General features: G+C 59.4%; 1 protein-coding gene across 1 annotated transcript in view; it reads left to right on the top strand.

Annotated features, from left to right (window-relative positions):
- Positions 1-23,165, top strand: part of NCOR2 (nuclear receptor corepressor 2) — a 222,967-nt gene that overhangs the window by 165,474 nt on the left and 34,328 nt on the right. The window contains 7 exon segments of the mRNA XM_036823685.1: positions 509-651; positions 8,567-8,714; positions 13,893-14,251; positions 14,253-14,518; positions 21,707-21,827; positions 22,719-22,838; positions 22,840-22,891. Of these exon segments, the coding sequence (XP_036679580.1) occupies positions 509-651; positions 8,567-8,714; positions 13,893-14,251; positions 14,253-14,518; positions 21,707-21,827; positions 22,719-22,838; positions 22,840-22,891 (1,209 nt within the window).

The raw sequence follows: 23,165 nt of genomic DNA on the forward strand, positions 1-23,165 counted from the left end.
TTAACCTGGGCGCGGAGGATCCTGGGCCAGCTCACCCCAACCCGGACTCCACCCTCCCACCCCTGCTCACACGTTCCTTCCTTTCTCTGGCCTGGTGTGGCCGGAAAACAGCCCGTCTCCCGAGGCCTCGTCTGCAGCTGCGAGCGAGTGTCAGTGCCGGGTCAAGACAGCCAGGGGAGGAGGAGAGGTGGGGCCCCGGGTGGGGTCTGCGCCCCAGACCTCAGCCCTCAGCCCCCCGGAACCCTTGACAGTGGCCTCAGCAGGGGTACACCCAGGGCTGCACCCACCTGCCCCTCCAGTTCCTAGAGCCCAGGCCTCCCACACCCTTCTGGTGTCCCCCACCCCAGCCATCTCTTTCCGGAAACCTTGGACCCGTGCAGTGAGCCTGAGCCCCGGGATCAGGGCTGCTTTCGCCCAGGGCTCTGTCTGCCCTCCAGGCTGTGGGTACGGGCCCCCGCTGCCTGTCCAGCCCCGTGCCGCCCCTCACCTGCCGCCCTCCCCCACACAGGTCTCCTGGAACACGGCCGGAACTGGTCGGCCATCGCCCGGATGGTGGGCTCCAAGACGGTGTCCCAGTGTAAGAACTTCTACTTCAACTACAAGAAGAGGCAGAACCTGGATGAGATCCTGCAGCAGCACAAGCTGAAGATGGTGAGTCTCCCCACTCCCACCCCGCCACTGCCCTGTGCGTCCCAGCCAGACCTGTGGGCCAGACCTGCAGCCCGGGAGCCCTGGCTGGGGAGGGGTCTGACGCCGGCTCTCTTGCCCAGGACTCAGCCCCTCGAGGTTCCCGCTCCGTGGTCCCCCGGAAATGCTGCAGGGGTGGATCCCTGCCGTAAACATCCCTCCTGGGTACCGCGATGCGCAGGCCCACCTCTGCCTCCCCACCTCCACCCCCCAGCACTCCTGGGTCAGACACCTCTGAGGGCCCGTAGTGCCTCTGAGGGCTCAGGCCAGGGACTCAGGGCTGTCAGCGCATTGGAATGAAGACCCAGAGGCAGAGGAACCCTAAGTCAGCATCTCCCGCACTCCATTTGAACTCACAGTCTTAGGGCCGCCCCGGGGGAGGAACGGACAGGTCAGGGGGCAGCCAGCCCAGCCCTGGCCTCCAGGGGATTGAGAAGAGGCACGGACCTTCCCTCCTCCAGGAGCACGGAAGGGGCAGGCTCGCCTCACTGAGCCTGTAAATGGTCTCCACGGAGAGGCCGCTTCCTCCGCAGCTGTTACGGGGAGGCGAGGGCCATTTGGGGGTGGCTTGTTTTCTTTTCTTTTCCTTTCCTTTCCTTTTCCTTTTCCTTTCCCTTTCCCTTTCCCTTCTCTTCCCTTCCCCTTTCCTTTCCTTTCCCTTTTCCTTTCCCTTTCCCTTTTCCTTCTCCTTCTCCTTTTCCTTCTCCTTTCCTTTCCTGTCCTTTTCCTTTCCCTTTCCCTTTCATGTTCCTTTCCCTTTCCCTTCCCCTTCTCCATTCCTTTTCCTTTCCTTTCCTTTCCCTTTCCCTTCCCTTCCCTTCTCCGTCTCCTTTCCTTTTCCTTTCCCTTTCTCTTCCCTTCCCTTCTCCTTCTCCTTTCCTTTTCCTTTCCCTTTCCCTTCCCTTGCCTTCCCTTCTCCTTTCCTTTCCTTTCCTTTCCTTTCCTTTTCTTTTCCTTTTCCCTCCCTCCCTCCCTCCCTCCCTTCCTTCTTTCCTTCCTCCCTCCCTCCCCCCTTCCTTCCCGCCTTCCTTCTCTCTCTCTTTTTCTCTCTTTCTCTCTCTCCCTCCATCCCCCTCCCTTCCCCCTTCTGGGCACACTTGTGACATGCCAAGCATTGTCACCATTTCAGATCTGGGGAAACTGAGGCTCAGCCAGGCGGCTCATAAACAGCTGACTTGGGGTTTGAACCCACAATTACATGACCTGAGGATGCACGCTTTTAATTGGTGGGCTGCATATTTCCTTGTAGATATGAAGGTACAGGAGGGGGGCGCACAGCTCTCCACCCTCCCCGTTCCCCCTGACTGGGCTGCTTGTGCTGGGTTTAAAGTATGTGCACCCTGTCCTGGGAGGCTGAGTTGCTCCACCATGGAGCCCACCTTGGTCCAGAGAGGGCGAGCAGGCTGCTGAGGTCACACAGCATGGCAGGCAGACCAGGGACAGAATCCCCCTCTTTGAACGCTCCTTGAGCGCTGTGCAGAATTTAAGGACATCCCTCCCCAGTTCCCCACCCCCACGCCAAGCATTCTAGGCCAGAGGGGGACGCTGTGCCATGGCCCTGTGGTCAGGGCTGAGGCTGACACTCAGGTTTCCTTCAGTCAGGCCCCTGCCTGTGCCCGTTCCCCGTCGTGTCCGGTTAGGCTGTGCCTCCTGCCCCTTCCCCGCCTGCTGTGCGGTTGGTTCCTGGTGCTCCTTGAGCTTCAGGCGGGGTCCCCTGAAACACAGGGAGCTCTGCTTTTTTCTAGATTTTTCAGGACTCTGGTTTTGGCAGGGTGGAAGACTCACTGAGGGCTGAGGCCAAGGAGCACCTGTCCGTAACACTTGCTAAGATCCCGTAGCGCAGAGAGGACCCAGCTCTGTGATGGTGGCGCTGGCGGTGGTGGTGGTTGGATGGGGGCGGGATGTCGGCCTCTACACACCAACTCAGGATTCACTGGGCGTGGGAGTGTGGCCCTGAGCATCGCCCCAGGGACCCAAGGATCTTCCTGCCCCCTCCCCTTCTCCCTCTGACCTGTCCTCCCTGCCTCTCCCCGCCCCCCATTCCCTGCTCAGCCCAGCCCAGCCCAGCCGGTGCCCACACGCCAGCCCTCTTCGCCCAGGCTGTTGGGTTACAGGTATCTCCTCTCACAGCCTGCTGGCCCCCACCTCACTTTCCAGGTTTCCTTGGGGCACGGCCCTGCTGCGCCCCTGGGGGCCCCAAAACGTGAGAGAGTGGGTTGGGGAAACAGAGATTCCAGCCAGGTGGATGGTGCAGCTTGGGCTCCAGGGCGAAAGTGGAGTCAAGCGCCAGCTTCATGACTTGGCACCTGTGTGACCTCGGGCAGCGGCTTTACCCCGTGAGCCTCAGTTTCCTCATCTGTAAAGCGGGAGAATGATAGCCTTTACCCCGAGAACTCAGGTGGAGAGCGAATGAGTTACCACTTGTAAAGGACTGAGTGCCTGCCAGAGGGGGGCGCTCCATGGGGGTTAGCTGCTCTAGCTACTGGTAGTAGTATCAGTATCATTATTATTTTATTTTAAAGCCACTGACCCCATTTTCTTCTCAGGGGCATTCAAGGTGCTCTCTTGAATAATGTGTGCAGAAACAGCCAGGGTGGGGACTGTGGGCCCAAGACAGCCAGGTTCAAATCCAGATTCTGCCACTTCCTAGCTGTGTGACCTTGGGCAAGTGACTTGTCCTCTCTGTGCCTCAGTTTCCCCACTTCTGAAATGGGGATAATTCCCACCTCAAAGAGCTGTTGTGGGAATGATTCGAGTGAATGGGTGTGAAGTGCTTAGAAATGAGCCTGGCACATCGCGAGTGCTACTAAGAGAGAGCCGTAGTGGCATCGTTGGTAGCAGAGGTGGTGGCGTCAGTAGTGATGTGCCCATGGCCGCCAGATGCCTGGCGGCTGGGGTGCCGTGTCTCCCTTGGTTGTTACTGGGTGTAGAGTATGTCTGCTCCTGGATCGCCTGAGCGATTGATTAGCCTATTGATTGATTCATTCACTCACTCATTCAAAGAGGCAGCCGAGCAGGATGGTATGGAGTAGGGCTCTGGGCTAGAGGTTCACACCCCAGCTCTGTGGCCTCCTGACTGTTGCCCGCAGGTTCGTGGCCTCAGCACTCAGCCTCAGCTGCCTCCTCTGTAAAAGGAGATAAGACCCAGACCCACTCGTAGGGTTGCTGTGAGCAGCAGAGGCTTTCGTATTTGTAAAGGGCCATCCCCGGCCCTCGATCTGTGCTCAATAAGTGTTGGGCGTTATCCTCATCACACACTCAGCAAGCCTTTATTGAGCGCCTACTATATGCCAGGGAAGCAATGGCAGGTGCCCTGGGTATACGTGTGGGTGGGGTTTCCTGCTGGGCAGAGGAGCTGGGTCTTTCTTTAATGGACAGTGGGAGCCATTGAAGGTTTGTGAGCTGAGGGGCAACCCAGCGGGGGCCGGGCTCGGGGTGGATTGTGCTGGTCTGAGTGAAATGTAGCCAAAGCTGATAGAGACGGTCGCCCTCCTTGTCCCCAGACTCTGAGCATGCTGGTGGCTGGGCAACATCGCTGGGGGGCCGAGGAGGAGGCGTAAACAGCAGGGGGACCCTGAGGCCCAGGTTGGACCCCTCCCCCAGACCCCTGAGGTCGCCACCATTGACCCCGTCCTCAGGTGAACATGCTGAGGACAGGAGGGAGACGCCACAGAGGGGGTTTGAACCCAAGTCTGTGGGAGTCCCTGGCTTCCCTTCCTGGACCCATACCTGTATTACTGGACGTGGCTCCCACAGAACTCAGCAGAGGCTGGTCCTGCTGGGAAGCAGGGGACCAGAGGGTGGGGGCCAGTGGGCCGTGTTCTGAGGCCAACAAACAGGGGAGCCTTGCTTGTCACTTGTGGACGAGAAAGGGCTGCTGGGGAGAGTGGGATGGGTTCTCGTTCCCTGCTGACAGCGAAGGAGTGGACTTAGGCTGAAGGCTGCGGAGAAAGCTCAGTGAGGGATGGGGGGCCCATCAGCCCTTGCAGTGGCCACCCATGGTGCCTGGGTGAGTCCCTTGTCACTGGAGAATGCAAGCAGTCCTCACAAGATGCTGTCCCATAGCCTCCAGACCCTGGGAGGGAGACAGGTCCTGGTGATTCCTGCTGGCCGGGCCCCGTCTGGAGCTCAGGAAGACATGTCACCCTCGGCCAGTGGAGGAAGCAGTGGGGGAAGCAGAGGGTCAGCGGGTGTCCCCTCCTGCCTTGCACCAGACCTGGCCTGAGCGTGGCTACGGGCGACGTCAGCAGGAAGCAGGATCGGGTGGGCAGGCGGAGCGTGTCCCAGAGTTATGTAACATTTGGCACCAGTGACTTCTCCAAGGTTTTCCCTCCCCCTCCTAATGACCGAAGGTTACCCTTTTCTCCCATCTGTGAATCCAGGCTCTCGGGCTCAGCTTCCGTGTTTCTCTGTCTCTGTCCGTCTCAGCCCAGGCCCCGCCTTGCCTTGTTTTCCTCTGTTGCCTCTTCCATCTGAGGCTGCACAGGCCTGCAGAGAGAGATGGTCAGACAGGGAGGTACTTGAACCTGACCTGCATTGAAGTCTGGACTTCTTGACCCACGAGCTGTGTGATCTTGGGCAAGTGTCTTTGCCTCTCTGGGCCAGCGTCTTTGTCTATCAGGTTCATGCATCTAAATTAGTAGTTACAGAGTGTCTCTTCTGTGCCAGGCACTGTTCCAGGTGTCCTGGGCATACAGCTGAGAACAGGCAAAGATGCCTGCCCTTGAGTTAATTCTAGTTCTAGAGACAAATTAACTCACAGATAATTTCAGATTGTGGTCTGAAGATAGATGAGGCATAGTAGTAGAAAGTGATTGATGGGGAACGAGATTAGCTGATTTTGACAGGGTAATCAGGGAAGACCTCACTGAGGAGGTGATGTATGAGCAAAGCCCTGATGGAGGTGGGTACGTGAGTCATGTGGATGTCTGGGAGAAGGCTGTCCAGCCAGAGAACTGACGAGTGCAAAGGCCCTGTGGCCGGGGCATTGTAAGCCCATTTGCACAAGAAGGGCAGTGTGTTTGTAACAGACCAAGGAAGGTGAGCAAGTTAGAGAGCTGGGCAGGGTCCAGATCTAGATCACACTGGATTGTATGGAGCGGAGAAGACTTGGGTTTTATATCAAGAGGTTCTGGGAGCATCTGGAGAGTTCGAAGTAGGGAGTGGCATGCTCTGATTTGCAGAGTAGATGTGCAGATCCAGTGAATTAATAAGTAAAGAATGCTTGGCACATAGTAGGTGCTTAACAGACATCAGCTGTAATTACCAATACTACTATCGCCAGCATCTCCTGTTCCATACACATGTCCTGATCTTGAGGTTCGAGGCCACGTGTGGAAGGGTTTGGTATGATTCCTGGGACACTTAAGTCCCAGCCTCTGAAACCCAGAGCTGGGGGGATTCTGGTGTTGACATTATACTCACCCCACTTGGCCTGAGATGGCCTGGGCTGCCGGCTCAGAGAGACCTCAGGTTCCCAGCAGGACGTGCATCCCAGCCAGACCCATAGGAGCCCCCGTTCCCTGCGAGGCTCCAAGCATCCCCCCCACCCCCCGGCAGCCAGTCGCCCGCCTCACCCAGCTCCAGCACTCACGTGAGTCCCTGTCTGCTAAAAATAGATTGGGGAAGAAGGGGGATCCCTCAGCTGCACCCACAAACCCACAGGCCACACAACTTTCTCATGCCTCCGCGAGCTCCAGCCGGGGGCCCTCTGGGAGAAGCTCGGGGTTTGGGACCGGGCTGCGCCAGCCCCCCAGAGGCAGGCGGATGGTGGAGCCGGGCGTTCCCACAGTGGCCCCCTGGACATTCGGCAGGGTGGGGCCGTGGCCCTGGCCGAGTGCTGGTGACGGAAACCGTGACTAACGGGCAGACAGACATTTCCCTCTTCCTCCCCGAATTCTGAGCGGCTGCACTCCGAGGTCCCCCGTTTGCTCAGGAAGAAGGCAGGACAGGAAGTGATCCCACTCCCGGGCAGGGGCTGGGGCTCGGGGACCCCTGAGGCTTGCTCCCAGCCCTGCGTGGTGAGGGGCCAGGCTGGGCAGGGCCGGCTGGCGCCTGGAGGTGATGGAGCATCTGCCCGAGAGTGGGCCGTGCTGTGTTTTCACTCACGTACGGTGATGGTGGCTTTCTCCTGGGGGCCGGGGGATTGGCGGAGGGGAGGTGCATTAGTTTCCTATTTCCTGTAACAAGGCACCACAGACTGGTACAGAAACATATCCTCTTGCAATCCTGGAGGCTAAACGTCTGAAATCAGGTGTCGGCAGGGCTACGCTCCTTCCGAAGGCTCCAGGGGAGGCTCCTGCCCTGCGCTCCCAGCTTCTGGGGGTGCCCTGCAATCCTTGACGTTCCTTGGCTTGTGGATGCATCCCTCCCCTGGGTGCCTCTGTGTCCAAATTTCCCTCTTCTTCTAAGGACACCAGTCATTTTGGATTTAGGGTCCACCCTAGTCTAATATGAACTCATCTTAATTACATCTGCAAAGAGCTCATTTCTAAGAAAGGTCACATCCTGAGGTCCGGGTGGACGTGAACTCTGGGAGGAACCGAGTCAACCCAGTGTAAAGGGCTTCGCTGGGAGCTGTTGGCATGTCTGGGAGTGTTTAGGTTCCATCTCCTTCCTCAGGGACCCCAAAGGGCTCAGGCTGCGACCCCTCCCGTCACACCAGCTGTACTGGGGCGGGTCTCCTCTTAGGGACCAGTCCACTCCCCTGGGAGTCCCTGGTCACCTCGGACCCCCAGCACACTCTGCCTCCACATATACCCCGACTCTGCCGACTGTGTGTTCAAGCCCTGGACGCTGCCCATTCAGTCACTCAGTAAGTCAATCAACACTTTCTGGCTGGCTCAGCATGGGGGTAAAGAGACACCCTTCTGGAACACCCGGCCCAGTGAGGTGCAAAGACAGGAGCTGTCGAGGAGTGATGATGAGCTGGGGGTGGGTGCCTGGCCCCATGCGTGGGGCGCAGGGCTTCTGGGGACTGGGGGAGGCGTGGAGGGAAGTGAAGGGCTGCTCAGTGAAGGCCTTCTTTCTGTTCCTTGAACCACCCAGCTGGTTCCACCTCTGGGCCTCTGTACTTGCAGTTCCTTCCACCTGGACCACTCATCCAGAGCCTTGCCTGGCCAGCTTCTTCTCACGACTCAGACCTCAGCTCAGATGTCACCTCCTCGGAGAAGCCTTTTCCTTGCCCCGCCCTTGCACTCTCACCCCACGCTGTCCGTCCCCCCAGCAGCCATGTCCCCACCTCTGAGTCGTCTTTTTAATTGATGTGTTGATTGCCCATCTCCCCGACTAGGTGGCCTGTGGGGCAGGGACCCTGTCTACCTCATTCATCGTGTATTCTCAGCCCCTGGGGCAGTACCTGGCACACAAGAGGTGCCCTGTAAAGACTGGTGGGGTGAAATGACGTGCTGCCCAAGCTAGCCTGTCCCCCGGGGCTCAGCTGGGGACAGATGAGGCTGCAAGGAAAAGCTTCATTCATTCATTCTCTCCAGTGTACTGACCGCGCCTGGCAGTGTGTCCTCCAGAGGGTGTGGTCACTGCTCTGGCTAGGACAGCTGGCAAGGCTGGAGCAATCATGGGGGGCCTCCAGGCAGAGGCAGTCCTTCCTCATCTGTTCCGGAAGGATGTCTGGGCAGCCTATAGGCCAGGTTGCGCCCCAGGTGTATCTGGGGCACGATGGAAGAATGAAGCTCTGGGTAAAAATAACCACTGGCATGTCTGGCCGTGCAGTGGGGCGCGAGGGGGGAAGGGCACCCTCAAGACCACGTGGCTGGGATCACTGTCCCTTGCAGCTGTGGCAGGCCTCCGGCCCCGGGAGTCCCCAGGCTGACAGCCCAGGCCCTTGCCCTGGCCCTGACCCACTGCTATCCCTGTGCCCTAGGAGAAGGAGAGGAACGCACGGAGGAAGAAGAAGAAAGCGCCAGCTGCTGCCAGTGAGGAGGCTGCCTTCCCGCCCGTGGTGGAGGACGAGGAGATGGAGGCGTCAGGCGTGAGCGGGAACGAAGAGGAGATGGCGGAGGAGGCAGAAGGTGAGGGTGGGCGGTGGGGCTGACCTCTCCCAGAAATGCCTGGGTCCTACTGAGAAGGAGCCTGGACTGCCCCAAGAGGAGAGCATGATGGTGGTGGTGATGATGATGTTGTTGGTGATGGTGATGATGATGGTGATGATGATGATGGTGATGGTGATGATGAGGGTGATGGTGATGGTGATGGTGATGATGATGGTGATGATGGTGATGGTGATGATGAGGGTGATGGTGATGGTGATGATGATGGTGATGGTGATGATGATGGTGATGGTGATGATGATGGTGATGGTGATGATGATGGTGGTGATGGTGATGGTGATGATGATGGTGGTGGTGGGGATGATGATGGTGATGATGATGGTGGTGATGATGCTGATGATAGTGATGATGATGGTGATGGTGATGATGATGGTGGTGGTGGTGGGGATGATGATGGTGATGATGATGGTCGTGATGATGCTGATGATAGTGATGATGATGGTGATGGTGATGATGATGGTGGTGATGATGATGCTGATGATGGTGATGATGATGGTGACGATGACGGTGGTGATGATGATGGTGATGATGGTGGTGGTGATGATGATGCTGATGATGGTGATGATGATGGTGGTGATGGTGGTGATGATGATGATGGTGATGGTGGTGGTGATGATGATGCTGATGATGGTGATGGTGCTGATGATGGTGATGATGATGGTGATGGTGGTGATGATGATGGTGATGATGGTGATGATGATGATGCTGATGATGGTGATGATGATGGTGATGTGATGGTGACAATGATGGTGACGATGGTGATGATGGTGATGGTGATGATGATGGTAATGATGGTGATGATGGTGGTGATGGTGGTAATGGTGACGATGGTGATGATGATGGTGAAAATGACGGTGATAATGATGGTGACAGTGGCAACAATAATGATGGTAATCGGCATCTCTGCGCCCACAGGACACTTGTCCATTCAATCCTCCTGACCCCTGTGAGTTCAGTCTTGTGCTTGGTGACCTTACACGTCCAGGTTGCATCCAGCTCTGGTGACGCCTATTACCTTGCCAGCACATCTGGTGTCACATTTTAGAAAAAAAAAGTTTATTTTTGAAAATAGTTTTTTTTTTTATTTTTTAACCACACTGTGCTGCACGCGGGATCTTAGTTCCCCGACGAGGAATCGAACCCGCGCCCGCTGCAGTGGAAGTGCGGAGTCTTAACCACTGGACGGCCAGGGAAGTCCCTGAAAATAGTTTTTTGACCTGAACTATTATTTTACAAGTTGACTAATATAAGTACAACCAATACCGTTGGTCGATAAATATTCAAAAGTTATATAATTACGCTTCATTTTACTCCCAAGTGTCCCGATTTGGATGATAAACTGCAGAGCCCCTGGCTTTCTATCAGGGGTTACTGAGGCTCAGGGCAGTTACACCAGGCACCCCAGGTATCACACAGATGCATCGTCTGCCCTGATCTTAGATGAATTCTCCCACCAGGTGAGGGCTGCTAAAGAGAGAGCAAGAATCAGTCATTTAAATTGCACAGGCAGTTTGGCCCACTTCTCAAAAGGAGGATTTCTGACTGCACGAGATGGTCACCTAACTTCAGAGCCTGACCCCCACGTAACCTGCGGCTCTGCTGTGTAATCAGTGTTTGTAGACTCGGGAGTTACACCAGGCTGCCCGACACCAGGCTTGCACCCCTGGTCACTGATCAGTCTGCCTTTGGCCCCTGCCCCTCTCCCTTTCCCTTGGTCTACACCAGCCCTCAAGGCATGACACCCCTGAAGACCCCAACCCCTGCGTCGCTGAATGTCTCTGCCTCCCCTTCCGCCGTCTCCCTGGCCAGAGCTCCCCAGCGGGGCCTCAAGTTCTTGGTGAAGGGAACCTTTTCTCCTCCTGTCCCTCCTATCTGCCTGTCTCTGCATTTAAACTCCCAAACTTCTGCCAACGTGTGAGGAAAGTGTGACTCACTCCCTGGCTCTGTGAGCAAGACATGCAAATAAACCCAGGCTGTACCAGCCCTCAGTGTATTCACCAGCCTGACTCCTACTTCCTGGTTGAAAATGGAGAATCAAGCCCTTTGGTTATTACTGTCTCGCATTGGGGATGGACCTGGGGAGGTGAGTCTGGCCTCCTTGCCGGCCTTGGGTCTTTCTAGCCCAAGTTGCCCAGAGGCCTGACCAGTGTCTGATGGAAGGCTCCAGATCCCTCTGGTCGTTGCATTCTGGATCTTGGGTCTGTAGCCAGGAAAAGGGAGCAGAAACCCAATCCCCTCTTTAAATATCCATCCGGGCAGGATGCAGGCTTGGTGGGAAAGTTAAAGGAAGCCAGACTTTGGCTCAGCATTAAAAGCAGAACAGGCGCTGCCCAGTAAGAGAACTGCGCGGTGGTGAGCTCCCTGTCACTTGTAGGGTTCACACAACCTATCAAGGATGGGGGGAGCGGCATTCTCTGCTGGGTAGGGGGGGCGGGGGTGCTGGTCTGGCTGAATCCAAGGCTTCTGTGACCACCTGATGGCTCTGTGCACATCAAGGAGGCAGTTTAGAAGATCCTGCCCAAAGGCACAGGGTGATGTTCCCATCTTACAGATGAGGAAACCAAGGCCCAGGGAGAGGAGAATCACTCACATGGGGTGTCACGTAGCTGGTGGGCTTGGAATCTGCCGGTCCGGCCGGCATTCGCTGCGTAACTCTGTCCCTGTGACCAGGATAGGGGAAGTGAGGTAGGTTCTGGGTTAGGGTCTGAGGTCACCACGATGGAACCTTCTGGAACACCCCGCCAGCCCCAACTGCACTGCAGACCCCTCCCTCCACGGGGCAGGCAGCAAGTGCCGTGTCGTATCCAGGCTGGAGGTGAATCCAGGGGAGGGAGGCGTGATCCATTTGGCCCCGTAGTGTCTCTAGTGAAGATCGTGGTCATAAGAGCAACAGCCTTTTGTTATTCCCTTTAATTGTCACAACAGTCCAATGGGTGCGGTCATCACCCCATTTTACAGATGAGGACACTGAGGCACAGAGAGGTTACCCAAGGTAACCAGTTGGCCTGTTTGGGGACCAGGATTCAAACTTGTCAGGAGTGCTGATTCTCGGGCCCCACCCGGACCTACTGAGTGAGAAACGTTTTGGGCGTGGGCCCAGCCATGTGAGTGTTCACGGCCCTCAGGCTCGCTCAGGTCTGAGAACCCCCGACGGAGACAAGCCTCTGGGTAAGGGAGAGAGCCAGGCGTGAACCGCCCTTTTTTGTAGATGAACACACAGACTCTGGGGCGAAGCCACTTGTCCAGGGGACCTCAGCGCTGGCCCCCTCCATCCTGTGGTCTGATGACGTGAAAGGAGGGAGTGACATTGCCGGAGTCAGAAGGCAGGGGCAGGAACCGGTGGTTAGGGACACAGGATGTTGGGGTCAACCCCCTCCTGCCTCCACGCAGTGTGGCCTGGGGCAAGTGACTCAACCTCTCTATTTTCTCATCTGAAAAGGAGAATGGTGATCATCTCCAACTTAGAGGTTATTGAGGGTGAGATGAGTCGTGTGTGTGAAGAGCTTTGCCCGGAGCCCAGCACCCACCGAGCGAGCCCTGTGTTGCTCTTGTTGGGATTGTTATTTCTGGAAGGGATGGCCTTTGCTCTGGGCCTTAAAGTGGGAGAGGCCGGGGGTCTGGAGGCAGTGAAAACTGAGGGAAGCGTTTGTGCAGGGCACCAGCAACCGCTGCTGGCCTGGCTCTGCGTCTGAGGGGTGAGACAGGGCCGGGCAGCCCCAAAGGCCTCTCCCCCAGCTCTGCCCACCTCTGAGGCCAGCACCTCCCACCCCAGGACCCAGGAGCCACTGACTTGTCCGAGGGCACCCAGGAGTGTTCAGGGGTGAGGGCCCTTGGGACAGGGCTGTAGGTCCTCCTGCTGTCTGCTGGGCCCTGGGCCCCTTTCCCAGCCCTGCCTGGCCACAGAACCTCCTCCCACCCCACATGCTGCTCATGCCGCCTCGCTTCTAACCCTTCTCTCACTTCCTTCCAGCCTTACACGCCTCTGGGAACGAGGTACCCAGAGGGGAATGCAGTGGCCCAGGTACGAATGTGGCCAGCTGGCCGTCGGGGGCGGGGGTAGGGCCTGACCAGGGCGGGGGGCATCCCAAGGGGGCCTTTTCTCTACGAGGGGCCCCACCTCTGTGAGCACGCCTCTGCCTGTGAACATTTGTGCTGCCGCCACCTCTGTCCCCCCTCCTCCGTGCAGTGTCTGTTCCCCATGCTGTTCCCAGGCTCACTCCTGCAGATTAGTGTGCTCAGCTTGACTGCTTGGTTGATTTTTTCATTAGTGTGTTCACCTGCGACGCTTACCCAGTTTGATTTCCCCAACAGGAAGTGTGGAGGAGGGGGGTTTCGGATGTCCCCATTTTGTAGAAAATGGGGAAAATTGAAACCCAAGAAGTGACAGGAGCGGTTGTTAAGCCTAAAGAGCCAGGCCTGCCTGGAGCTGAGGTCCCCTCTCCCTTCATCTGTACACACGTTCAGTCATTCGATCAATACTTATCGTGCATCTGCTGTGCACCAGCCCTGTGGGAAGTGGCTGGGGGATGCAGTCGTTGTGGACCCTTTCCCCGTGGGCTCCTTCGAGTTCACTGGGCCCATTTTATGTCATCGTGTTACGATGACAGCAGTGATGATACAACAGCAAACAGTTACCAGGTGTCATCCTGTGCTGTCACAGCCCCTGTGGGGTGGGAACTGTTCTCCCCACCCTACAGATGGGGAAAGCAAGGCTGGGAGGTCACCTGTGTTACCAGGGCCAGGCCACCAGCCAGGGCAGAGCCAGGGTTGCAGCCCAGATGAGAACAAGGAGACCCCAAAACAAAGGCCTGCAGCCCTGGCTGCCCCCAGCCTGACTCTGGGGGGTGCTGGCCGCCCTCCCGGGGGTTGGAAGTTAAGAGGTTGCTGGGCTCCAGGGTCAGCAGGTGGAGAGGGCGGCCAGAGGAGGACAGGGCACTGGGAGGGGCCGGGGGGGTGCTGCCCAGGCGTGTAGGAGGCTTAGGGCTGCGTGGTGTCAAGCGATGGGGTCGCAGCGCCCTGAGCCCCTGCCTGGAGCCGGGGTGTGCAGTCGGGGCTGTCAGGGGGCCGTGGGGAGGGCCGGGCCTGCCTCCACCCTGAGCCCCCGGCACCGCTCACCCCATCTTCACTGTCCCCGCACAGCCACTGTCAACAACAGCTCCGACACCGAGAGCATCCCATCGCCCCGCACCGAGGCCGCCAAGGACGCCGCGCAGAACGGGCCCAAGCCCCCGCCCACCCCGGGCGCCGATGCGCCACCCCCTGAGCCCCCCAGCCCGCCACCTGAGGACGCCCCGGCCCCCAGCGAGCCCGCCCCGGCCCCCGAAGCCGCCTGCCCGCCCGCGTCCCCACCGGCACCCGCCTCGCCTGCCGCGGCCCCTGCTCTGGTCCCCAAGGAGGAGAAGGAGGAAGAGGCCGCAGCCGCCCCCTCGGCCCAAGAGGGGGAGGAGCAGAAGCCCCCTGCGGCCCCGGAGCTGGCAGCCGACGTGGGCAAGACGGAGGAGCCCGGCGAGGCGCCCCCCCTCGGAGCCCATCAAGAGCGAGTGCAAGGAGGAGGCCGCCGAGGAGGGGCCCGCCAAGGTCAAGGGCACGGAGGCCGCAGCCGAGGCCGCCCCCGAGGGCGCGCTCCAGGTGGAGAAGAAGGAGGGCGGCGGCCCTGGGGGCAAGGGCCCCGCGGCCAAGGGCTCGGGCGCCCCCCAGGACAGCGACTCCAGCGCCACCTGCAGCGCCGACGAGGTCGACGAGCCCGAGGGCGGCGACAAGAACAGGTGAGTGGGCCGGCCGGGCGGCGGCGGCGGCGTCGGCTCCCTCCGTAAACGCTTACTGATCACCCCCTGTACACCGAGACAGCAGCGCACGAGGCCAGTTCCACGCCTGCCTCGGAGGGAGGGGAGGCCGCCACTGAGTGGTCCAGGCGCAGGAGCTCCGTGGTGGGAGAGGGCGGTGTCGGGGGCCTCTGAGCTGAGCCTGGACGGGGAAGGAGGAGCCACAGGGAGAGCCAGGGGGCAGTGTGCTGGGCAGCGTGGATTGCATCCGGAGCCGCCGCCACAGAGGACCACCCCCAAGTCACGGCGTCGGCAAGGGCCGCGCCGTGTGAAGGCCTCCTTCCTGCCTCGGTGGTGCCGGCCGTCCTTGGCTCGTAGACGCATCGCTCCGTGGTCCCGTGACATTCTCCCTGTGTGTCTGGTGCCCTAATTTCCCTTTTGCTCTAAGGACGCCAGTCCACTGGATGAGGGTCCACCCTAAGGACCTCATCTTAACTTGGTCACATCTTCAAAGAGCCTGTTTCCAAAGAAGTTCACGTTCACAGGTACTTGGCTGTTTGGACTTGAACGTATCTGGGGGACGCAATTCTCCCCTCAACACAGTGGGAACAGCAAGTGCGAAAGCCCCGGGGTGGGGCTTGAGCCTGCGTGATCCAGGCCCTGAGTGGTGGAGCGGGGCGGGGCAGCTTGGGAGGAGGCAGGCTCAGCTGACCAGCGCACCTCGTGCCACCCCCTCTGGCTGAGTGGCGGCTGCATTTTGTCCTCAGAGGGAGAGAGCCTGAGCGAGCTGGGGTATGTCTCAGGCTCTGAAACCTGCCGCCGTGTGTTGGGAGGGGGCGGGGGGTTAACGGGGGCCACAGGGTCACAGGGATACAGATGGGTTGGAAGGCGGCAGCGGCCACGTCCCAGGGGCCGGTGAGGCTGGTGACGGTGGACACGGGGGAAAGTGGCAGATTCCGGGATCCTTGCTGGTTCCTCTTCTGCCCGCGGAGGGTCCCCGAGACCCCCGACCAGAGCCAAAGCTCGTAGACCCCACTTAGGGCCAAACGTGGGCAGCGGAGGCAGAGCTGCGGAGATCGGCTCCCGCCACGTCTGGGACGGCGTGAGAGTTTAGTGAGGCAGGCCGGCCAGTTTTATTTTGACTGAAAACAGTGGCAGTCTGTTTCTCTCCTCTCACGTCTCTCGGAAAAGTTCTGGGCAGCACGAGAGGGAGGAAAATCTGACTTTCAGATCCGACCTGTTCACCAGGAGCCGTTTCCTCTGCCCCATGATTCACCTTGGGGCATGCGAAAATGGCAACTTCCAGAACGTTTCGTATGAAACTCGGACTTGGTCAGAGCTCTCTGGGTCCCCACATGGTCCACAAAAGCCGGTGAGCCACGTCGTCCTCTGCCTCCTGCGTCCGGGGGTCCCTGGCGGGACCCTCACCCCGCTTGTGTGGCCCTTTGATGAGCAAAGGCCTGGCCAACAGGTTTCTGAGGGCGCAAGAGGCCCTGAGCTTCCTGCCCAGAGGGCGTAGCTTGGAAAACAGTGCTCGTGGCGGCTCGGTCTGCCCGGGAGGGCCCTGGGCCAGGGTCTGGCCACTCGGCTCACTCTTTGCGCCTGGGTAATGGGGTCAGGGCGGGCGGCTCCCCCACCCACTCCTGCTGGTCGCGGGACAGAGTCATGGAAACACATGTTTCTGCTTCTTAGTGGGAGAGTGCTGAGCTCATGGGACAGCCACGCTGATAAGCGGCCTCCCGGAGTCTGTGTTTTGGGTGCACACGGCCTGACGGGCTGGACAGCTCGCCTGGGTTTGGCCTGGATCCCGACAGCCCGCCTGGACCTCTCGGGCCAGGCCTGAAGCCCCGCAGCCTACTTTCAGCTGCTCCCCGCCCCAGCCCCGCCCAGGGACGTGTCCTTCCCTCCCCCAGCGGGGTCTGGCTTCCATCCACTCTTCCTGCCTGAGCGTCCAGCGTTCGATCCCTCGGGAGCAGGAGCCCTGGGCTGGGAGTCAGGACACCTGGTTTGTCACACCCTCTGTGACCGAGGCCAGTCCCCCGGCCTCAGGGTGAGGCTGGACTCAGGCCAGCCTCCTGACCTCTTCCCTCCCCGGCCACAGCCACACAGGGCCAGGCAGGCGCCGGAGGACGCAGGCGAGATGCGTCAGAGCGCGCCCTGGCAGCCAGCGCCTCCCGGGAGGGCCGGCGGGATGGGTGGGCCCCCAGGCGACCCCCGGTCCTGGCCTCCTGCCCACAGCCCTCCCTCCCGCCTGGCAGTCCCAGCGCAGTGAACTGGGCGTCCCTGGACAGACACAAGATGCTTCTTGTTCTGGCCCGTGCCCGGACGACCTGGGGAGGGAAGATCATATCCTGCTCTTACTCTCCCTCACTCTCTGCCAGGCGGCTCCACCTGGGAGTTTTCTTGGCCCACAGCCAGAGATACTGGCTTCGATTGCGGAGCCTTGAGCCTGCCGGCCCCCGCCTGTTCCACTTCCCAGAGAAAGGTGCCTGGGGCACTTTCTGGCAGGGCTGGGCCTTCAGGAAGTCGCTTCCTCCAGGCCTCAGTGTTTTCACGGTATAAGATGGGTGTGGGTATCCTGGCTTATTGGGCTTCTTGTCAGGATAATGGAGTTACGAGCCAGCCTGGCACTTTGGAACTGCCCTCCTTTGGAACTGCTTCAGGCTTCCCCAGAGGTCACGCCAGGAGGAGGCTGGAATGTGGCGTCTTCTGCTGAGCCCCTGGAACCTTGAAAGAATGTAACAGCATTTTCTCCTTTATTTCTTTATTCCGTAAATGATTAACTGGGCACCAGTGTGTGCCAGGCGCCATCCTGGGCTCAAGGGGTGCCGGGCACAGGACAGATGAGGTCCTGGCTCCAGGGAGCTTACGTTTTAGTGAGAGTGACTAGTGCGGAACTGGAACGGTAATGGAATGAAGGGAATGCTCGTGTGGTAAGTGGATGGTGGAGAGATTGGGGGTGGGGGGGAGTGAGAAGGGCAGTCAGGGAGGCCTGTCTGAGGAGGGTGACATTGCAGGATGACCAGAACACGCAGTTGTGAGAGACATGGAGGGAAAGCCAGCAGTGGGAACAGCCAGTTCAAAGGTCCTGTGGCCACATGAACTTATGTTCAGTAGACAGCAAAGAGGCCTGTGGCTCAGCGCGGAGCGAGTGAAGGGGAAGAGGGGAAGGCAGGAGAGGAGGTCACAGAGGTGGGCAGGGACCCGGCCCAACCTGGCTCCACAGGGCGCCAGGGGTCGAGGGAGGAGGAGTGCACTTTTATCCTGGGAGCACAGGGGAGTAACATGACTTCGTCTGTGTGGACACTGTTCACGGTCCCACCTATCCCAGCCCAGTGATAATGAGAAAGCTGGGAAGGGGGGGGGGCTCAGCAGAGAGGGGGCGCAGTGTTGCAGGACCCAGAGTCCCCTGTGGCCCCTCCCCCTCCCCCAGCCCTGGTCTTCCAGGGTGGGAAGGAAAACCACAGGAACGGGAAGGCGCCCGAGCCGCTCAGCGCCAGGCGCTGTTCTCGGGGCTTCCCGTGTTCCACCCACAGGACAGTCCTCGGAGGGAGCGACTGTTCTCATACCCATTTTACAGATGGGGGGAAACTGAGTGAGGCACAGCTGGTTAAGTCATACGGCCAAAGGTGGGATTTGAACTGGGAGCCAGAGCCCTGAATACGGGGTGGGGGGCGGGGCCCTGGCTGCTCTCAGCCAAGTTGCTGGCTTCCCCGGCCTGTCCCGGGTCACGTGCACAGTGCCAGGCTCCGAGGGCCCCTACCCTGCCCAGGCCTCCAGGGAGGAAAATAAAAGCCCTGTCTTCCAAGAAAACAAAGGAAAGAGAACAGAGGGAGGGCGCTGCCACGAGGAGGCCTCCTGGAGGTGGTTCTCGCCCACCGTGGATGTGGGGTGAGGGGGGTTGGGGGCCACGTGAGCACCAAGCATCTTCCCGCTCCCCGGTGGGGGGAGCTCGGGACCCTTGGGCTTGTTGAGGATCTGAATCCAGACCCTTGTTCTTGGATGCCGCCCTCTTTACCGTGAGCTGTCAGGCTGTCATCTCGCCAGCTGTGAAGTGCTGTGCCCATGGCCGCAGTCCCCACTGAGCTCCTGCCTTGCTGGGTGAGGGTTAGGGGGGGGACTCAGGAAAGAGGGGTCTGGACCTCTGTGCTCGTCCCGCCCCCAGCTGGTGCCTGCTGAGAGCAGTCGAGGGGCGACCCCTGCCCCCTCCAATCTGACTGCCCCCTGCCTGGACGAGAAGCCACTGGGAAACCGAGGCAGGACACAGGCCTGAGTAGGAGGTCCTAGTTCGCTGACAATCAGAGTGAGACACAAACACTTTGCTTATTTTATATGTATTATAAAAGCATATTTTGTGTCCCTATAAAATTATATTTACAAAAACATAAAAGTTTATATTTTAACTTTAAAATCTGCATTTTAGAGTAATTTATACAGCAAATAATAGTATAACATATTACTTTATTGTTTGTAGAAAACAGTACAGTTAATATAATAAACCCTTGACTTCATGGCTGGCAAATAGTATATTCTTTATCTTTTCCTTGTAACAGCTTTATTGAGACATAATTCACAAACCATACAATTCAGCCATTGAAGTGTACAGTTCAGTGGTTTTCAGTACATTCACAGAGTTGTGTAATCATCACCACTCTTTAATTCCAGAACATTTTCACTGCCCCGAAAAGAAACCCCAGACCATTAGCAGTCGTTCCGCATGCCCCACCTCCAACCCCTGGTCACCGCTAATCTGTCTTCTCTGTCTGTGTCTATGGATTTGCCTCTTCTGGGAATTTCGTATGAATGGAACCGTGCCGTACGTGGCCTTTTGCAACTGGCTTCTTGCACCCAGCATCATGTTTCTGAGGTTCATCCATGTTGTAGCCTGTGTCAGCACTTCAATCCTTTTATGGCTGAATATATTCCGTGTATATATATATATCACATTTTGTTTATCCATTCATCTGTTTTTGGCCATTGGGTTGTTTCCACCTTTTGGCGCTTGTGAATAGTGGCTGCTGTGATCTTGTGTGTGAACGAGTGTTTTTGTGGATGTGTGTTGTGCATTCTCTCGAGTATATGCCCCGCAGTGGAATTGCCGGATCCTACGGTGACTCTGTTTCACCTTTTGAGGAACCGCCAGAGTGTTTTCCAAAGTGGCTGCAGTATATTCATTTTAATTAAGTCTACAAATGCAAGTGGTTTAAATGGACATTGATAATTAGTTGCGACGGGCGTGTGGGGCAAGTGTTTGGTGACAGTTGAATCTGGAGGTGGGGAATGCAGGACGGTGTGATGACATCAGTTCTCGGACCTGGTCAGGGTGCCTTGGCCCGAGGGTGGTGGGCAAAATGGGGCTGGGCCTGAGTCCAGGGGAGCAAGGACAGGCAGCCACAGCAGGGAGAGGCCTCAGGTGGTCTCGGAGCGCAAGCAGGATCTGGAGAGGTCGAGAGAGGTGAGGACGGCAGGGAGGGTGAGCCGGGTCGGGAGGACCGTGGAGACCAGCTGAGCACGGAGAAGTCAGGCCGACCTCTGCGCCCGGCGCCACCTGCATGCCACGGGCAGTGCCAGTGGGCGTCGCCGAGACTGACTCTGCTCGGCTGAGTGTGTGGCAGAATGCGGGCAGGGGTTAACGCCCTCGGGACTGGCTTGTCACGGGCTGTGGTCCCGGTCACCGGCCATGGTCTCACTGCAGAGAGCAGAGGGCACCTCAGCGGCACGTCACCCGTCCGTCCTGCTCCACCTGCAGGAAGCAGCTGTGGTCTGCTCTCTGCTGGGCATCCGGCAGCCAGCACTGGGCGGCGTGAGCTGCATCCTGGTGGTCATGGCTCTACCTGGAAGGCAGTGGCTGTGCTTGCATTCCTGCCTGTGGCATCAGCCAGGATGGTCACAGTAACACACTAAGGGCTGTACCAACAAGGACCCTCTGGCTTTGGGGGACCTGGCCTTCGTTTTGCCCTCTGGCTGAATCCAGCCCACGGCCAATGCCTTTGTGTGTACCGTTTGATCATCTAGCCGGCTTGGTGCCCTGCAAGCAGACATTGGATTCCTGTGTCTCCAACCACGCACCCCAAGCACAACACCAGGCCTGCTGTGTATTCAACAACTGCGGGTCACAGGAGGGAACCGAAGGCTGGGCAGGAACCAGGCAGCCCCGGTGGGTGGGTGAGGGGTTCTGAGGCTGCAGCAGACCCAGTCCTGCCCTAGAGACCCTCGTGCCAGCTGGGGAGGCAGACGGGGATTTGTGGCAGGGCACTGTGGTCAGTTTCTGTGCGCATTCTGGAAATCCCTGAAGACCTTCCTGAGGAGGTGACACCCATGAGCAGCTCTGGAGCCACACCCCAGGGCAGGCTCTGCTCCGGTGTCCCAGACACTGCAGCTCTACACTGGAGTGACCCTGTCGCCGGCATCCCACCGTGTTTCAGCCCCCCCCACTACCACCCCCACCCCGACACACACACCGTGCACCCTGTGCAGGTGCGCTGCCCCATTCTGCATGTCAGCAGCAGACAGACGTGACCTTGCTTTAGAGGACGAGGCACCTGCAGGCCCTGCTCAGCACCACAGCCCCACTTAGGGCTGCCGGGCGGGCCGTGTACACGCTGACCAGCCCCTCCATGCAGAGCCTGTACCCGCCTGCTTTAGCGCCTCAGCAAACGGTGTCAGGCGAGATTCCCATTATCTCGGTTGCATTCGGGCTGAGTGGGGGCCTCCCCAGTTCCAGTCTCCAACAGCAGGGTCCTCTTCAGCGCCATGCCCCAGGCCCTACCCTGGCCCCTGAGCCTCTCCTATTTGGGTGATGGATAGTCTCCCTGAACCTCCCAAGCTCCCAAGCCTTAAGCTGGTTGATTCTTGGCCTTTCTGGCAGCTTCCAAAGGGCCGAGCGTGGTGCGGGGCCCTGAGTGTGGGTTTCTCTGGGGATTTCCTTGCCTTGGGCTGTCTCAGGAGTGTTTGATCCTGGCTGGGCCTCTGGGCTGGGGGTGGAGGGGGTCTTGGGCCCCTTGTGGGGCCTTCATGGACCAGAGGAGGGAGGGAGGGAGGGAGGGAGGAGACCCACATGACCTCAGGTCTCCTGGGCCCCCGTGATCCTGACCTTCGCCTCTCCTCTCTGGCAGCCCCTCCGGCCCCGTCAATCCAGGGCTGGAGCAGGAGGCCGGGAGCCCGTGGGCCTGACGCTGGTCTCCCCCACAGGCTCCTGTCGCCACGGCCCAGCCTCCTCACCCCGACCAGCGACGCCAGGACCAACGCTTCGCCCCAGAAGCCGCTGGACCTGAAGCAGCTGAAGCAGCGGGCGGCCGCCATTCCCCCGATTGTGAGTCCCGGGCCCACCTCCTGCGCCCCAGGACTCCCCCCGAGCCCCTGCGACCTCCACTTCCTGTTGGGGGGACGGTAGATCTGGCCGGGCAGGCAGGGCGCCGGCACCTGCAGCCTGGCTCTGCCCGCGTCCCCTGTTCCCTGGGGAAAGCCCCGTGGAGACAGGCGGTAGGCTGGGGAGCTGGCGGGGTGTCCGCCCTGGCCTCTCTCACCACCCCTGCCCGCCGAGGGTTCTCCAGAGCCGCCCAGACCTCGCAGAAAGCTCCCCGCAACCCGCTGTCACAGCTCCTCGGAGCGGAGGGTGGCGCCCCACAGTTACCGAGAGGCCCTTCGCTGGGGGAAAGAGGGGAGCTGGAAGATTCTTCTCCAGGCCAAGCAGGAGGACCCTCAGAGGTGCCCCTTACTCGTGATGGCTCAGTCATGGCCAAAGCCATCCCTCTCCGAGGAAGTGGGCCTGGCCTTCAAATGCAGCTGGGGGCTCTGGGCTGAAAGACTCTGAGCGGACCAGGGCTTTCCGAGTGAGGGGCACAAGGTGCGCCAAGCTACGCTGCCCACTCCCCGAGGCCGGGCCCGGCCCCATTGGTCAGCCCCGATCCCTCTGAGACCCGGAGCGATTTGGGGAAGGGGGAAGGGGCTGGTGGGGAGGGTAACGGGGGCTCCCCCATCCACGGCCGGGCAGCTGGGATGGGCGGGCACACCCCCTACACTCTGCGCAAAGCCCTACCCTCCTGGCCCTCAAGCCGCGTGCCCTTGGGCACGTCGCTGCCTCCCCCCCGGGCCTCAGTTTCCAGGCTGGTCCCACGCAGGGGGCCTGGAAGGCCGTCCCTGATCTCTGCGAGCTGTGGACGGACGGCCTGTGAAGGTGCTCACTCCTCCCGGCTTCCCTCAGCAGGTCGCCAAAGCCCACGAGCCCCCCCGGGAGGACGCGGCGCCCCCCAAGCCAGCTGCCCCTGCTCCTCCGCCAGCGCAGCACCTGCAGCCGGAGAGCGACGCCCCCAGCAGGCCCGGCCCGCAGCCCTCGAGGCAGAAGCGGGAGCCCCGTGCCTGCTGCTGAGAAGGAGGGTGAGCGTGTGCCAGCGGCCAGGGAGCCTGGGGGAGGGGGGGCAGGTGGGTGGGCGGAAGGGGCCTTTGTGTGCAGAGCAGCTGCTGCAGACTCCAAGGCTGCAGTGGCCGGGCAGGCGAAGTAAATGAGCGAAACATGGGGGAGTGAGGCAGTGGTGGGCGGGGGGCACTGGGGCAGTTGGAGGCTCCTGGTCTTTCTAAAGTGGGCGCATATTGGCTTCAGCCGAGAGTCACCAATGTGGCGATACAGGCCTGGGGTTGTTCTTCCAGAGAA

This window comes from Balaenoptera musculus, chromosome 14 (assembly GCF_009873245.2).
Source record: "Balaenoptera musculus isolate JJ_BM4_2016_0621 chromosome 14, mBalMus1.pri.v3, whole genome shotgun sequence".
NCBI lineage: Eukaryota > Metazoa > Chordata > Mammalia > Artiodactyla > Balaenopteridae > Balaenoptera > Balaenoptera musculus.